Genomic DNA, 17,399 nt, shown 5'->3' with positions numbered 1-17,399 from the left:
CACTCCCTTTTTTTTTTTTTTTTTTTTTTTTGATATTGATATACGCAAATGATGATATAATATTTATTCCACGAATTATGCTTTGTTCATTATGATTTTGGAAATAAAAGGTCTTTCATAATTCATTTCATCTATTTTTGAACAAATTCAAATTGGAAAATCATATTTACTGGAATCCATTTTTCATCATGTTAAATGATTTTGATTTCGATAAGATGACACAAGAAGTTGTTCAACTTCAGGATACTCAGAAGAAAAATGAGGAAGTAAAAAAAGTAATGGAAGACATGAATTTACACGTATTAAACTCAATTAATTCTCAGAGACAAAGCTTATTAACATTATCTTCGCTTTGCTCACAATTATCAGAAATAGAAGATCGACACGATAAAATTGTTAATAATTTAAAGAGTCTAAGAACACAATTATTATTAACATCTCAAAAATCACAACAAATCCAACAAATATTTAATAAAGAGAAGGATCTTTGGTCCCCAGATCAACAAAATAACCGACAAATAACCTCAACAAATGTTACTTGCCTTAAAGCCGTAAATTATTTGAATAATGAAATGGGCAAGATCATCAGCACATGTCTCCATAGTGGAGATATGACTGTTAGCACACAAGAACTCAATATTTTAACAAACAATTTTCAGAAAATTATTTCAACTTATGATCAAACTGGATTGATAAAGCTTTCCGATGAGGACAAGATCCAGCAAAACAAATTCAAGCTCCAGCAACTCGAATAATATCAATTACATATTATTTTTGTTTCTAAATACTTATGTTTTTAAAATTATCATTTGAATACATTACTACTCCTCAAAAATATTTGAATTGGTTATAGTATTTGAAAAAATTTTTGGTAATTATATAGAAAATAACAATATTTTTTTAAATTACATGCTTTTTTTGTTTTGTAGTATATAACTAATTATTTTTCCTTATTATTAATATAATATAATAAGTATGCTAGCAATATAACAACAACAGCAAATATTTCGGAAGAATTAGGAAGACGAAGGTTGAATTTACTTCTTTTTTGAACCTTCGCACTATTCCTGATATAGTCGCTTGACTTTTCGGTAATTTTATACTTGCTTGGGGTCGATATAATTTTTTCAATTTTTTTATTGGAATCAACAACAGATTTCCATTCAGACAGAGAGACACCTATTGGCTCATTAATCATCTCCGAGATTTTTCGTAAAACTCCCCAGTAACAGCAAGTTACATCTGTATTTCTTCTTTTGTAAGCGTCAACGATCAATTGGCAAATATTTGTGTTTTTTATGACATTTGTAAATGAATCCGGAAACCGTTTGACGGATTCAAGGAATTTTAATGCTGTATTATGCAAAAACGAGTTTGTTGGGTTTTTAAATATGTCTTTTATGAATTTTTCTGTAACACTTATGACCTTTGGGAATTGTTGGTGCCTTTCTGAAAGATATGTAATGATAATATTCGCAGAAGCCTTGCACATCGAATCAAATGTGGTAGTTCCCATCAGATAATCACAAACTTCAGGTATCCTATCATCAACGAGGAACTCAATCGTGAACCATTCAGGAATTGTTTTATTTTTGTAAGATTGTATGTATAAAAAGTTTAAAAAGTCGATTAATTGGCTGCAATTGAGTAGAAATGCTGATTCAATGAGCTTTGATATGATGTTGGAGTTTACAACAGCGATTGCACACTGTCTTGAGTAATCATCAACGATTTGCTCGAAAAGCTTAATGACGTTTAGATTCATACCGGAACTTCCATTCACGTACATTATCAGAAGTGCTGGAAGATTGATTTGATGAAAGAAATTTCTGAATGATTTCGCTTTAGAGTTTAAACAGCCTTTCATAAATGTGAAAGCTTCTTGTATATCGCAATTCTGAACGATTGATTCGAAAAATTCTCCACTAGCAAAAAAAGGCAACAATTCATTCGATGTATCGAGTATAAAATATGGCAAAGAGTTAAAAAAGATATATATCGACGGGAGTTTGTAAACTTTGATCATGCGTGGATATTCCAAAATGTAATTTACATACTTTGTTGACGTGATTAATGTTCTTTTAACTGCAATGACGCTACACTCTAAAATAGCTAAGTAGGGACGTATCTCATGCGTATCTTTATGCCGTTCATCGAAAATAATTTCACATATCCTGTCAAATTTTTTCGTAATATAAAGCATTAAACTTGGATTCGCGCTCATCAAGTATTGACGAAAGGATTTGTGCATGACAACATTGGAAACGTCCGCCGAAAGCTCTTCAGATGCTAATATAGCATCTAGGCTGACTTCCTCTGTCATTCTTGATGTTTCAAAATCCAATGAAAAGTCACTTTTGTAAAAGAAACATCGCAATCAGATTTTTTTCGTATGTTTTTCACAATTCATTAATAATTCCTATTAGGAACATTATTCATTATACTGGCTAATCTTTTTGTGCACAGAAAATCGACACGTGTTACGAAATCTAACTTCGAATCGAACAATTTACATTGAAATGATTAAACATTTATTAACTAACTCGGAAATAGATACTTAAATTGATTTATCTCTATAAATCGATTTTCATTTCCTTGAATATCTCATTTTTTTAGAAATTTTCAATATTTTCTATTAATACATCCAAAAATATTTAAATACACATCAACCACATTAGTTTCTGATGATCTGTCAATTGAATAATTGTAAAGTTTTTTTTGTAACGAAATTTGAGCAAAATGCTCAGCTCTTACTACGTGGAACCTGAGCTGGGTGTTTTCCCTCCAATATTCATACATTCAGAAACTCGTATTGTTGTGAAAATAATCAACAATAGAGATGAATTTCTGAATTATGAATGGAGAATGCACTCAAATGAACAAGAAGAACAAGAAGTACTGGATTTTTTCGACACATATGATCCAGAAGAACGGAAAAGTGCAACAAATTTACTATTATTTAACTCTAAAAACTTTACAATTGATGATCTTACCGGACAAATATATCCACACGGAATGAAACAAGTCGTTATATCTTACAATCCTAAAGATGCAGCTGTTCATGAAGAAAAAATGTACCTATATGATACAAATTCTCATGAGAGATTACCGTTTGCTCTTAGAGGTGTCGGAATTCCTCCAAAAGCAACACTAAGTACTGATATGATCAACTGTGGCCATGTTGCACTAGATACTAGATACGAATACCAAATAACTCTTAAAAATACCGGAGAAATTCCATTAAAATACAATATCAAAAACGACAAAGACAGAAATCTACATTACGAATTCCATCCAGAATCCGGCTCCGTTAACACTGGAGAATCAATTCCAATTTTAGTTGTAATAGAAACGACAAAAGTTGGTCAATTCCAAGAAACATTCGACATATTCATCGATGAATGCCCTATAGAATCATTACATCTTACAATTGGAGGCAGAGTTATCGGTCCTTCCTTTGAAATCAATCCAAAGCAAGTTAATTACGGAACAGTGGCTTACGGGTTTGTTTATTCACAAGTTTTCGATATTAAAAATACAAGCGACATTGCTCTCGAATACAAAATGGAAATTCCTCAAGATCCAACTTTTGATATTCGCGAATTCTCAGTTACACCTAATACAGGCATTGTCAAACCACACAGTAAAGCTGCTGTTAAGCTAGAGTTCATACCAAACTCTCTAAAAGACTATTCTACTCAAATGGTAATAACAAATCCGAAATACGAGAATCCATTAGCGAAAATACCGATACAAGCCACATGTATATGTCCAAATATTATTGTTTCAACACCAGATATTAACATTGGCAACTGTTACATTGGTCATACAACTTTAATTAAAGTTACTCTTCAAAATACATCATTGTTTCCAGGCAAATATGAATATATAGATACAGAAGATCATACAGCCGAGCTTGACTATGATTTCTCTATTGAACATATCACGGGAATCGTTCCTGCAAGAACAAAAAGTGAAATTTCTTTCTTTATAACTTCAAAACAAGTTGGACCATTTTCTGTTGTAAGAAATTTCAAGATAATAGGTAGTGGTAAACGAGAATTCACTGTTAAAGGAATATCCATTGGTCCAACAATAGAATTCGATTCCAAAATCATTGATTTCGAAAAAATTGATGTTTTAAATGAAAAAACAAAAATTTTGACAATATTTAATAACTCGCCAATCAATGCTAATTATTCTGTTTCTCTCAAGACATCTGATGTATTTAAGATTAACAAAGAAAAAGAAGAACTTAAGCCTTACGAAAAAACAGAATTAGAAGTAAAATGTGTGGCAAATGATTGTTTGAAATTTTCAAGTGAAGTGACACTTTATTTCAATTATTTGATGCCAATAACTATACCTATTATAGCTAAAGGTGTTGGATTTCCTATTGTTCCTAATATAGAAATGACTGATATTAACATGGGATCAGTTTTTGTTTCTGAAAACGTGACAAAAGAATTTACATTGACAAATTTCGGAAAAAGGAGTTTTGAAATAAAATGGGAGATAAAAACACAGAAAGATTATACGAAGAAAGGATCTTTCCCAATGTTCCATGTAATGCCGGATCAAAGAGTTTTATTCCCTGGTGAAGAAATGAACTTTTCTTTTGTTTCTTCTTCAAAAAGATCTTTGCAATATAAAATTCTTCTAAATTGTATTTTGACAATGGGAAAAACAAAAATTGTCATTTTCAAACCAACGGTTTTTGGCACTTTTATTGAGCCAACAATTGAATTTGAGAAGAATGAATTAGTGTTTAATTATAACCACGATTTTGAAAGAGAAGAACAGATTTCCGGACCTCAAATCGAAGGAAATTCATCAACATTGATACAGCCATCGAAAGAATTGTTGAAACCATTGAGTTTGCAAAGTAGTTTCATTGTTAGATGCGAGATAAATGTCAATATATTCGCGGAAGTTGAATATCCTTTCTCTATCCAACCAAATAAATGGGATGCAAAACCAAACGAACCTATTCAATTTCTTGTCACTTTTGATCCAAGTTTCAAACAAAACTTTTTAAATGAAGTTGTTAAATCACAGATATATTTCAGCTTTTCTAACAAAGCGCAGAAATACAAAATAGATTTAACAGGAAAACTGAATTTCTCGAACATTAATTTTGTAAATGTTCAAAATTCGACAATTGATTTCGGAACAAAAATCCAAGATTCCGAAAATCAGTTCATCATAAATATTTTCAATCCAGGAACAATAGAAGCAAACTACGAATGGACAATATTAAAAACAGGTGATGATAATTCTAAAACAGTATTTGACATTTGTCCAATTCGTGGAAAACTTCTTCCAAATTCAAAAGATAATGTCACTGTTTCTTACAAAGCTTTGGGTGATGATACTAAATCATTCCATTATTCAACAGCTTTGTGCCATGTAATTGGTGGCCCTGATTATACATTTACTTTGAAAGGAAACGCTGCTCCTCTTAAATACAAAGTTTCTCCAACAGAAATTGATTTCGGAAATCGTTTGTATTCTGATAATTTGACAACAGCAATTGTTATTGAAAACCAAAGTCAAATTGAACTCCCTTTTTCTGTTTTTGTCCCTAAGAAATTGAAATTTTCGTTTTTGAGTTGTGATCCAATGAAATCTATTGTTCCGCCAAATTCAATGAAAACCGTTAACGTATCTATCGTTCCTGGATCACCTGTTAACTACAAAGAGATGATACACATAAAACTAGACCAATTTGAACAAGTAGAAATCCAGTTAAAAGTAGAATGCCAATTTAATCAACTGAAAATGGAAATTCCGAGATCCGAAAATGATGTAAATGTGAAATACAGTAAAAACAACAAAACAGAGTCATTGGAGAAAATCGAGAAAGATCTGTTTATTCAGAACTGTTCTTCACCAACAACTAAAACAAGAAATATTGTTTCGAAGAAAGGACAAAGACAATTTGTTGGAAATTATAACTCTCATTTCGTTGTTGATTTTGGTCAAATTATTTTAGGTCAAAAAGTGACAAAATCATATGAATTCACTTCACTTTCACCATTAACAAGTAGTTTTGAACTATTTGATAGTTGTTTAGAGAAAAGCGGATTCACGTTTGTTAACAAGAACTTTTCACAAATTTATGAAAATGAAAAATACAAAATTGAAATTGAATTTGAAACAATTCCTGATATAAAGAAAATTGGAAAAGTTTTGTACGAAATTCCTTTAGTTTTCAGTGATGAAAATGCTTATTTAATTGAACTCAAAGCACAAATTAAAACTCCTCTTCTATCTTTCTCTTCAAAGAACATCGAGTTTGAAGAAACAGTTGTTGGACAACAAAGAATCAAATACATCCAAGTAAGAAATGATAATCCGGTTCCATTAGATTTGGCGGTTTTGCCAGCGGTTATGACAAATCACGTAAATCAACCAAAAGAAGCTCCGTTTCATTTTGATTTGCAAAAGGTTACTCTTGAACCGTTTTCTTACATTAATCTTTCTTTGAAATTTGTTCCAACATCGGAAAACAATTTTAATTATCAGATACCGATAAAAGTTCAATATTCAAATGAAAATTACAACATAAATTGTTCAGGAAATTCCGTTGATTTGAAGATTACTTTTGATCCACCATCCATTGTATTCAAACCAACATTCCCTTACAATGATGTTTATCCAGAACAAGACTTCAAAATCATCAATAACAACAAATATCCAATAACTGTTATTTCGAACCAATTTGATTTCCAACTTTTGAATGAACAAATTCGACCTTTATCTCCGGATCTGACGAAAACACCATCTCAACCATTAATAATTAATGATGAAGAGAATACGCTGAAACAATTAAAGATAGTTGTAATTGTTCATGGTCTTCCAAAATCAGGAAAATCAACTGTTTGTCAAATTTTGTCAAAATATTTGGATTTACCACTTTTATGTCCGAAATCAATTTTCGAAGACAAGAAAGACCAAAAGGAGTGCAAGGACTTATTGTCTGAAATATTGTCAATAACTTCTTTCGCAAGAGGAATGATTATTGACGGTTTGGACGGCTTTGACGATCCAGCAGAAACGGATCAATTTATTCAACAATCATTGAAGAAAGAGAAGAAACTACATGATGAATTACAGAAGAATCCATTCTTTGTGTTCCCACATCCTTTCACAACAGGTAGTGAACAGATGTTAGATTTGATTTTGAGTGTTTTACCAGATGCAAGATTTTTCGGAGTTTTCTTGAATTGTTCGAATGAAACAATCAACAAAAACGAACAAAAATTTTTGAACGAAAACATAAAAGTCGAAGAAGAAAGGAAGCAACAAGAAATAATTAGGTTCTTTTCAATGGATGAGAAAGAATACTTGAGTTTGCCTCCAGAAGAACAAAAGAGAATTGATGAAATCAGATCAAAATATAGAAAAGAAATGCTTCTGAAAGATAACATTGAAGAAAAATTTACTCAATCTTCATCGAAGCTCCCAACAATAAAGAAACAAAAAGCAGTACCAAAAACAACAAACAAAGAAATATTATATAATATAACTATTGGTACTTTAACTACAAAATTATTGACAAATTTGGCTGTTGACATTTTGACACTTTTCCCTGACCAAAAATGTCAAGATCCTCATTCAATAAATTCCATTTTTGTTGATGCGAATACAGAAGGATATTCCGATAGAATAATGGCATTCATTCCTTCTTACAGTGAATTAAGTAAGAAATTGATTTCAATGACTTTGCCAAAACCAAAATTAATTATTGATTCAATGGAAAATGACAAATTACGTTTGGAAGATTCACCATTATTCTTTGGATTAGTTAATAATGAATCACCAATTGTTGAGCAGCCAAAGGAACCACAAAGTCCTGAAAGTCCAAGAAGAATAAGAGGATCAAGAAGACAAGAAAGAGATCCACCAAAACAAGTCGAAATAGAGAACATTTACGAAGGAATCAATATAATGAATTACACAAAAAGATGGGAATTAAATCCAGGAGAGAGTTATCAATTGAAAGTGAACTTCACCGGACAAAATATTGGAGATTACAATGATAATCTCAGATTTTCAATTGAAAACGGATCAAATTACACTTTCTGCTTGAATTTGCAAGGAAAAGTTGTTTATCCAGACTTGGATAGATCAAATGAAGCTATATTTAGTAGAATTATTCCTAAACTCAACCAGAAAACAAAGAACAGTTTTGTTTTACAGACAAATGAATTCCATTTCGGATCAATTTTGGCACAAAGTGGGAAAATTGGTGGTAAAAACTTTGTTCCTGCATTTAAACAATCATTTAGACTGTTTAATCCTGGAATACTACCTTGTGAAGTCTCTTGTCTTCTCACAGATCAAACAAACAAAACAATAATGTGGAATCTTGAAAACAAAAACGTGACAATTAATCCACATGAAGAATCAAATGTCACTTTTTCGATGCATCCCATTTCACCTGATGTTTACAAGAACAAACTTTGTTTGTACATTAAAGATAATCCAGAACCCATTTATATACCAATAGTTGCTGATGTCTGTGTTCCTCAATTAAACTTGTCAACAACAAATTTGGAATTCGACAAAATTTTGTCAAAACAAACAAAAATTTTGAAGTTTTCTTTGACAAATACAGGTAAAATACCTTTGTCGTTCAGTATCAAACAGTTAAACACACTCTCTGATGCAATAAAGTTCTCTTCAGATGGTGGAAAGTTGAATGTAAATCAATCTACAACGATAAATGTCACGTTTTCAAATCCAAAACCAGTTGCAATTAAAAAACAGATAACTATTGATATTTTGGATGAAAATAACGAGAAGACATATAACTCATTGCACATGAATGTTAATGCAGAAGCGTTTGATACTAATTTCGATTTCCAATGTTCAAAAGATGTCAAAAATGGTCATATTGATTTCGGAAACCTGAAAGTTAAAGACAAAAAAGACATCACATGTTATATAAAGAACAAAGGAAAGTATCCATTTAACTTTGTTATCGAACAAAACAAGAAAGTTCCTTTCGTCTTGTTAAACACTAATCAAGGACAAGTAAATCCATCGGATAAACCAATTCCAATCATTTTCACATTCAATCCTTTGAAAATGTCGAAAATTGTCAAAAAACCGACATTTAAACTCAAAGTTTTTGACCAAATAACTTCAACACAAACAAACCAAATGGAGTTTGTTTTGTCAGGTGAAAGTCAATATTCATCTTATGAGATTTCACCACAACAATTATTAGACTTTGGTCCAGTAATTACAGGAAGTAATCAAACGAAAACATTTGAGATCCAAAACAACGGCGTTTTTTCATTTGATTGGGAAATTTTGTTGTCAAATGAACCAGAAGAGAAAGAATCCAACAATTCAAAGAAAGGAAACAACAAAAAGAAGCCTCCACCAAAGAAAGGAAAACAAAAACTTGTTGTTGGTCAATTCTCAATTCTTAATAATGCTGGACAAATTCAACCAGGAGGAAAAGAGCAAATTCCAATTGAATTTTCTTCAAATACTGATGGAACTTTTTCATCAAGTTTTTACATTAAAATCTCAAATGTGCCCGAAAACCAACAGTTTATTGTTTATAACTTGAGTGCCACTACTTACACGCCTCTTGCCGATATGAAGAACATCGAGGAAGTCTATAGTGACATGAGAATTTGTTTGAGAGATGATGTAGAAAGAAAAGAATCAACATGTTATTTAGAAGATGAATCTTGTCTTCATTTCACAAATAACAAAGTAAATGGACAAGAGAAATTAACAGTTAATATTCCAAACCATCTTCCGGTTCCTTGTGTTGTTATCCCTACATTAGTACAACAGAATACTCCTTTCTCTATTTCAAAACAAGAAATAGAAATTCAACCTTTATCAAGTTCACCTTTAGATGTCACTTTTTCGCCAATTTCGGATGGTTTATTTAAGAATACATTGCAATTTAAGATGAAATCCAATGCGAAGAATGTTCCTTTATTATCACAGATCTTTTTAGAAGGAAATGCAACTTATCCTGTTATTAACATTGTTGATAACATCGAAAGTTATTCTTTTGGAAGAACTTTGCTTTCAACAAAGAAAGAAAAGAAGATTAAGATCCAAAATCCAACGAATATTTCGATTTCAGTGAAAATGAATTATCCGAAATCGAAGAATTTCATTGTAAAAGAACTCCAAAATTCTGTTTTGAATCCAGGACAAGAAGAAACATTTAAAGTCATCTTTAATCCACAAGAAGATGGGCAATTCGATTTCAAACTCGAATTAAATGTTGAAAATGAAAAATCTTATAACATTTTGTTCTCAGGACAAGGACATCATGAAGAATTAGTTGTCGACGGAGAGAATTATGAAGATGACACTTTAGTTTTCGATGATGTTGTCGTTGATCAACAATCTTCAAAGATTTTGGTCATGAAGAACTTGTCAAATGATTATATAAGATACGAATGGAATTTGCAGAATGGAGATGTTACATTTTTTCCTTCAATGGGACATATTCCTCCAAAACAAACTGAACAGTTGAGAATAACATTCAGATCAGAAAAACCGCAAAAATTAAACACAAAAGCTGTTTGTTCTTGGTCGAAAATCCACAGAGAAACAACAGAAAAATGGAATGACAACATTGTAATAAAGAGATTTGATGTTGTTCAACCTTCAGCTCCTTCCAGTCAAAAGAAGAGTCCAAGGAGAAGTTCAAATAGAAGAAGAATCGAACCTTCTCCAAGTTCTTCATTAAGTGTTTTGCAAGAATTTTCCGAAGTTGCTCCAGAACCAGAATTCACAATCATTGGCAGAAAATGCAAAGATATTGTTGTTAAAATCCTTGCATTTTCTGATTACGTCAAACTTAGCACGAGTTTGACTGATGACATCAAGAGCAAAGAGAAATCAGCAGCGATTTCATTTTTGCAGACAATGATGTATGAAACGAGAAAAGTCAATCTTTACTTGTTGAACCAATCGAATATTAAATTGCATTACCAAGTGAAATTCTCCAATTTCGAGTGCAATGGGTTTGGCGACAATCCATTTTCTGTTTCACAAACAAGTGGATTAATTCCAAGTAATTCTTCTTGTCCTTTGACGATTTCGTTTTCTCCAATTGATGTTGATGATTTTTCAATCGATATGACAATTGCTTTACCTGATGTAACAGAGAACCAAGTTATAAAGATTTATGGAACTTCAGTTCGTCCTATTTGTTTCATCGACGCAGTGATGGCGAAAGATCTTCCTGATGGATCTAAATCAATCGATGTTTTCACACCTCAGGTTGGAGATAAGAAGTTAATTAAACTTGGATTAAGAAACACAACAAACAGAATTTATGAAGCACACATCAAACAAATTGATGGTCCAAGATGTGTTAAGTGCTTCACAGTATCTCCAGTAATTGGTGCAGGAAGAAGATATGAACTTGAATTCGAATTCAAACCTATTTCAAATCGTGCAGCAGAAACAGTTTGGGAAATTGAAATTCCTGACCACGATTTGAAGCAAAGATTCGTAATTGTTGGCAGAGTTGAACCAAAATAATATATTATATATTTTTGTTTTATATTTATTTATATATTTGTTTATTTTGTTTATTAAATAGTATATTTCGAGTATAGTATAGTTTATCAATTGAATTAATGAAAAGTATCTTAATATTAAAATTATATATTGTCGTTCGAATGAATGTTATTGAGTAAAAAATTGAGTGAATGCTATCGAATCTTCTGATAAATATTTCACGCAATCTGTCGGATCAAACTTAACATTGATGGGATCATTCCCTCCACAAAGATATGTAGAAATATGCTTTAAATACAAATCAAAACTAGTATTGGCAACAATATTCGAAGCAGGAGAATAAGTGAAAGTATTATTCTCAAGATATACATTTGTCGCTATTATTTGTCCTGATTGTTTAAATAAATATTCCCCTTTATTTCCTTTAAAAACTACATCTGAAATTAAAATGTTATCTCTGCAATCCAATAGTGATCCACTATTATGTGAATTATTGATATATTTGCAATATTTATATTGAACATTTCTTGTCTCACCACCAGAATATGATGTTGCCATATTGTTATAAAATGTACTATAATTTACACTACAAAGATGACTAGAACTGTCACCACTAGTTCTCATGAGGCATTCAAATGATGATCTACCATTTGAAGTGTTTAACTTACCAATATAGTTATCACCGTGATAAGCTGAACATGGCATATTTCCAGTTGGACACGAAATTGAACATTCAAGAATGTAATTTTTATTATTCCTTCCACCGGATGGCATTACCCAAGAATGCGGTTCATTGGATGAAGTTTTTGGCTTATAGTTACAAACATGATATTGCACGCATTGGCCTCCAATCACATATAAACTTTGGCCATGCGTATTGCCAGTAACATTACAAAAATTTGTATTTATTAGAAGAACCCTGTTTGAATCTGAGTTTCCAAAATATATTACTCTATCATTCTTTGTCGTAAATAAAACACTGAAAATAAAATATGCCGCAGATGAGGTGGATATTCTTGTATCTGTAGTGTGGTTTTTGAATGAAGGAGTATTTGGATAAAACATTTCCCAAGTCGGCAACATTAAGTTATTTGGTGAGAATTAGAGTCTCTCAATTTTATCTGAATTTGGTTCGAGATCACTCAATTTTAACCATAATCTCTCAATTTGAATCTATTTCATTCAAATTTTTTATTTCAGAAAATGAATCTCCTATAGTTGATCAAACATTACATATAAAAAATTTTGGATATAACGTTAATTTATTCTCAATTTTTCAACGGATATGTGGTTGGTGTCGATTGAATGAAAAGCATATATGCATTGATATTTTATAAAGAAAATCGGAATTATTTAGATCTGTAAAATATTTCAAAGAATTTTTTAACGTTCCCTTAAATTAGAATTGCAAAAAATTAAACAAATTCTTATCAATTTGGCCGAACCCGAGATCCAGCCAAGTTGCGAAGATTTTTTATCATTCTAGGAAAACATGTCATTTTTGAATGAAAGCTCGATAAAAAAATCGAGTTTAATTTGAACAAATGCTATTAGCTCCCTAGGATATCGATTTTAGGAAAATTTATTTAAATATGCCACTTCTACTATAATATAAATTTGAATGAAGTTTAGTTTTTGAGATAATCTCTCAATTTATTTTTAAAAATTTTGCTTTGATGTTCCACAGGTATCAATGTACCACCTTTTAGTTCTTTCGTTGGATCACTTAGACTACACCCTTTCAAAATTTCAATTTTTATCGAAACCACTTAATGTTGATAATTACAAGTATTATTCTTGTTTCATTTAATATTTTCAGAAAATTTCTCTTTCTTTCAACTCATAGAATTGTTTCACTGTCGCAAACCATAAAGATTGGAAAGATTAATCATTTTGCTTCTTTTTAATATATAGGCAGCTTTTTTGAGAGGAAAAAAATTCCGAAAATTATTAGAAAGGGGTTTATTTCAAAATTGTAAATTCAAGAATTCATTCTGATCAATTTTATCGGCAAGAAAATTTGTCAACATGAAATAATTTCAGATTCTTATTAGCTTAGGATAGAGCAGAAATCTAATTAGTGAAGCAGTTTTCTAATATGTTATTGGAACATATTCTCTAAAGTATTCAATTTGAAATATTTGAAATATTCTTTCTAGAAAACATATTTACTTAGGTAAATAAAGTTATAAAAATAAAATAACGGAAATTGAAAGAATCACATGCAATTATAGTATCTTGAAATTCAATATGCAGTGCAGATCCTTTAACATCTGTTACAAAATATTTAAAGAATGATTTGATAATCTGAGAATTCAATTCTGACTCAAAGGAACATTTGGGTGAAATTACATTTATGGCACTTTTTGAAATAATAAACGGAAATTTTGATACTCATAATTCGCGTAGTTTGGATCAAGTTTTATGCTTTAACACTATATTATATATTTATATTAGTTGAATTATTCATATGAAAAGACCATATTTATTATTTTAAAGTAGGAATATTTAATGCTACAACAAATGAGATTTTATAAACAATGCTAACAATAATATTGATGTCTCCTAGAGCTAATTCACCTTCATGATAATTTTTAGAAGAAACTTTTTGATTATCTTTTAAATTTTTAGCCGGACAAAAAAATGTTGAATAATGATTTATTAATGAATCAAATGGTTCAATTGATCCAAATGTACCTGAATAATCTTTATTAACAGTTTTAGTTACAGCGTTTTCATTAAAGTAACAATTATTAATAGTTGGTTTACAATCAAATAAATAGTTTCCTTTATTTCCTATAAATGAACAATTTAAGCATGAAATTGTGCCATCACACCTTACTATTCCCCAATTCTTTCCTGTATATTCATTGCTTATATAATTACAATTTGTAATATTAAAAAATCCATCACAATTGTATATTCCAGCTTCTGATTTAGATGATGTATTCGATACTGTTGTGAGATTCATAACTCCTCTTCCATTTGGATGATCAAGCTTATATGCAGCATAAAAAGTAATATTGTGATAAGAGGTATTCATATTACTTACTTGAATATCTCCTGAATAATGAAAAATAGAATCTTGAGATCCGCTGCATTCTGAAACAGAACATTCAAATGCGTAATTTTTTTGTTTAAGAAAAATATCTGTTTCAATTGCATATGCACCACCATAATAACTGGTTGATGAATGGAATAAATAAGTGCGAACTATAACGCATTCAGATTGGTAGAAATAGAATGATCCGCCATTTTGTGTGGAGCTGTTATTATAAAATGTGCATGTTTCGAGCAATACTTTGCTTGGAGAGCTAAGGTATATTGCAGCTTTTTGATAATGGAAAGAAAATATTGCATGATGAATGTAATAATTACCGCTTCCTGATATAGTTTCGTTATTAGTTCTATGATTAGGCTCAACAGAGCCGTAATATTCAGAAAAGCTTTCTTGGAGTCCCATAAAGAGTTGGATGGCGATTGATTTTGTTTAATACGCATTTCTGAGAGTTGATTCATGTAAGTAACGTTGAAATGATTGTTAAATATGATTGAGATGTGGTCGTGAAACCAATCTAAATTTCTGACCTTCGAATTGTAAAAAATAATCGTTCGCAAAGGAATTTTTACTCTACAGATTAATACTATTCTTACTTTAGTTTACATATTACAATTTGTTTTGCTGAATTATTGAAAATTGTGAGTGCTATCATATCTCTGTATTCAACCTTTGAGAGAGGGTCAAAGTTGCTATTTGTCACTTTTCCACAAGAATATAATGGGGAAAAAGTTATCATATAGTTGATCTCATTCACTGAGGTGAGAGATGCATGTAGTGTAATATGTAATGTGATAAACAGTGGGATTGCTGCTCTAAGTCCTAGGTTCGAGACACATTGGCTTCATTTTTCTCTTTTTTATTGACGTAAACTATTCAATTTTTGTGTTCTCCATTCAAATTTCAGAATTTTTTTTGCAGATTTCACGCTACATTCGAAGTTACCTTTTGTAACAACCACCACTGCCTACGAAAGACGAAAGTGTGTCACGATTTCACCCGGAAATCCGACGGTTGTTTAAGAGTATGCACTTTTGTCACCTACTCATTCAACCTTTTCATTCATTTCTATCATAATTTCCCACGTGGGCAATATTTCTTCAAAAATAGACCATCTTTTGGCAATTGCGACATGCTTATATATTTTATAAAATTAATATATGTTTGTATCGGAAATTCGGGAGATTCAAAGCTCAAAAAATAAAACTCGATAATTTTAACATATCTTTATTCACATTTGTTTATAAATTAGTATCAACTCATTAATATCTATCAACTCCATGATTCAATTTTAATGATGTCAATAAAATTCATTTATATTATAAATATTAAACGGTGTATAGTATGTGTGTTCTGATAACATTAAAATCTCATATACTGGCAATTTGGCATTTTTTGTCACTTTTTATTAAATTGTGTCTTATTAAAACTCGATTTTAAAAATTATTTTAGAATACTGATATAACGTATAATTTATTTGACCAATCAAAATTTTAAAAAGTTCAGTATTTGCCATTTTAGACTTCAAGCTCGACACATTAACCGCTTTTTTAAAAATTGAGACTGACATCTCTAAAATCTTCTAAAAAATCCATATATCACATAAAATAATATCATTAAAATTCCTCTCAATTTTAAATTTTTTTATAAATTGAGACTGACATCTCTAAAATATTCTAAAAAAATCCAAATATCAAATAAAATAATATCACTAAAATTCCTCTCAATCTAAAAAATTTTTATAAATTGAGACTGACATCTCTAAAATCTTCTAAAAAATCCATATCTCACAAAAAAAACTCAATTTTATTTTTACACTCAAATTCCACTCAAAAAATCTATTTGGATAAAAACAAGGCAGAAATTTCTCAAGCTTGCATTCTGGGCACGTAAGTGCCCAGAATGCTAAAAGGCGAGTAGCGCCGTCGCTGAATATCAAATTCATTATAATAATTATTTTATTATAAATCGATCTGTTATAATACACTGGTGCAATACATCAATTTTTTAACCTCTAAATCCAAAAAAAAACTCAAATGAGATCACATTACAGTCTTGTTTATTGTATTAAATTAACAATGTCTGGAGAAAGAGCTTCAAATAATGGGTCATTATGATCGATTTCTCTATGAGCCCCCTTTTCTATCAAAAGTTTAACTAATTCAACATTGTTATTTAAACAAGCGTTGAATAAAGGAGTGTTGTTTTTGTATAGACAACAATTAACATCTGCTCCATTTTCAATAAGGAGATTCGATATTTCAAAGAAGTTATTTTGTGTTGAAATAATGAGAGGTTTTTCATATTTTGTTCCATTAACATTGACACCATTTTGAATGAGAACTTTTGCAATTTCAATATAATTATATCTGCATGCAATAATTAAAGGTTCAACTGGCTTTCTTTGAGATAAAGCTCCATTTTCGATCAGAAGCATCAATATTTCCAGCGAATTTCCTCTTGCAGCCAATTTAACTAATGAATCAAGTCTGATTTTATCACATTTCGGGATAAGAATTTTTGCTAAAGGAATATTATTCATTTCAATAACTTTAACTAGCAAAACAATATCAACAACTTGGATTTTCTTTGCAATCATTAAAGCCAAACTATCATCATGACTTTTAATTGCAATATCAAGTGCTGCAATGTTATTGCTTCCTACGCTAAAATCAACGCCATGATCAAGCAAAATTTTAACAATTTCGTAGTTATGATTCTCAACTGCATTTGTCAAAGGAGTTTCATGAGAAATAATAATGAATTTCGTAGTACATATAATGAGATTAATAAAGAATTCCATAAAATTAAATTGAATGTTTCT

At 30.5% G+C, this 17,399-nt stretch overlaps 6 protein-coding genes across 6 annotated transcripts, besides 1 other annotated feature; 2 read left to right on the top strand and 4 right to left on the bottom strand.

The window, feature by feature from the left end:
* Positions 1-84: 84 nt before the first annotated feature.
* Positions 85-806, top strand: TVAGG3_0711930 (uncharacterized protein; the record flags this gene model as incomplete). The annotated part of the gene is made up of 1 exon (XM_001580835.1): positions 189-755. The coding sequence occupies one exon, from the start codon at positions 189-191 to the stop codon at positions 753-755; it is 567 nt and encodes a 188-aa protein (XP_001580885.1).
* Positions 807-913: 107 nt separating this feature from the next.
* Positions 914-2,335, bottom strand: TVAGG3_0711920 (uncharacterized protein; the record flags this gene model as incomplete). The annotated part of the gene is made up of 1 exon (XM_001580836.1): positions 941-2,323. One exon carries the CDS (start codon positions 2,321-2,323, stop codon positions 941-943), a length of 1,383 nt encoding a protein of 460 aa, XP_001580886.1.
* A 389-nt stretch (positions 2,336-2,724) lies between these two features.
* On the top strand, positions 2,725-11,630 carry TVAGG3_0711910 (deleted in lung and esophageal cancer 1 (DLEC1) family; the record flags this gene model as incomplete). Its single annotated transcript, XM_001580837.1, has 1 exon — positions 2,740-11,538. One exon carries the CDS (start codon positions 2,740-2,742, stop codon positions 11,536-11,538), a length of 8,799 nt encoding a protein of 2,932 aa, XP_001580887.1.
* A 55-nt stretch (positions 11,631-11,685) lies between these two features.
* TVAGG3_0711900 (uncharacterized protein) lies at positions 11,686-12,600 on the bottom strand (the record flags this gene model as incomplete). The annotated part of the gene is made up of 1 exon (XM_001580838.1): positions 11,686-12,600. One exon carries the CDS (start codon positions 12,598-12,600, stop codon positions 11,686-11,688), a length of 915 nt encoding a protein of 304 aa, XP_001580888.1.
* Positions 12,601-14,005: 1,405 nt separating this feature from the next.
* Positions 14,006-14,980, bottom strand: TVAGG3_0711890 (pectin lyase-like family; the record flags this gene model as incomplete). The annotated part of the gene is made up of 1 exon (XM_001580839.1): positions 14,006-14,980. One exon carries the CDS (start codon positions 14,978-14,980, stop codon positions 14,006-14,008), a length of 975 nt encoding a protein of 324 aa, XP_001580889.1.
* A 612-nt stretch (positions 14,981-15,592) lies between these two features.
* Positions 15,593-15,622: a mobile genetic element.
* Positions 15,623-16,411: 789 nt separating this feature from the next.
* TVAGG3_0711870 (protein ubiquitination) lies at positions 16,412-17,378 on the bottom strand (the record flags this gene model as incomplete). The annotated part of the gene is made up of 1 exon (XM_001580840.2): positions 16,635-17,378. The coding sequence occupies one exon, from the start codon at positions 17,376-17,378 to the stop codon at positions 16,635-16,637; it is 744 nt and encodes a 247-aa protein (XP_001580890.1).
* Between the last annotated feature and the right edge of the window lie 21 nt (positions 17,379-17,399).

The sequence above is a fragment of the Trichomonas vaginalis genome, chromosome III (genome assembly GCF_026262505.1).
Source record: "Trichomonas vaginalis G3 chromosome III, whole genome shotgun sequence".
Classification (NCBI taxonomy): Eukaryota; Parabasalia; order Trichomonadida; family Trichomonadidae; genus Trichomonas; species Trichomonas vaginalis.
Note: the sequence above shows the minus strand (reverse complement) of the source record. Positions and strands in the feature narration are given on the sequence as shown.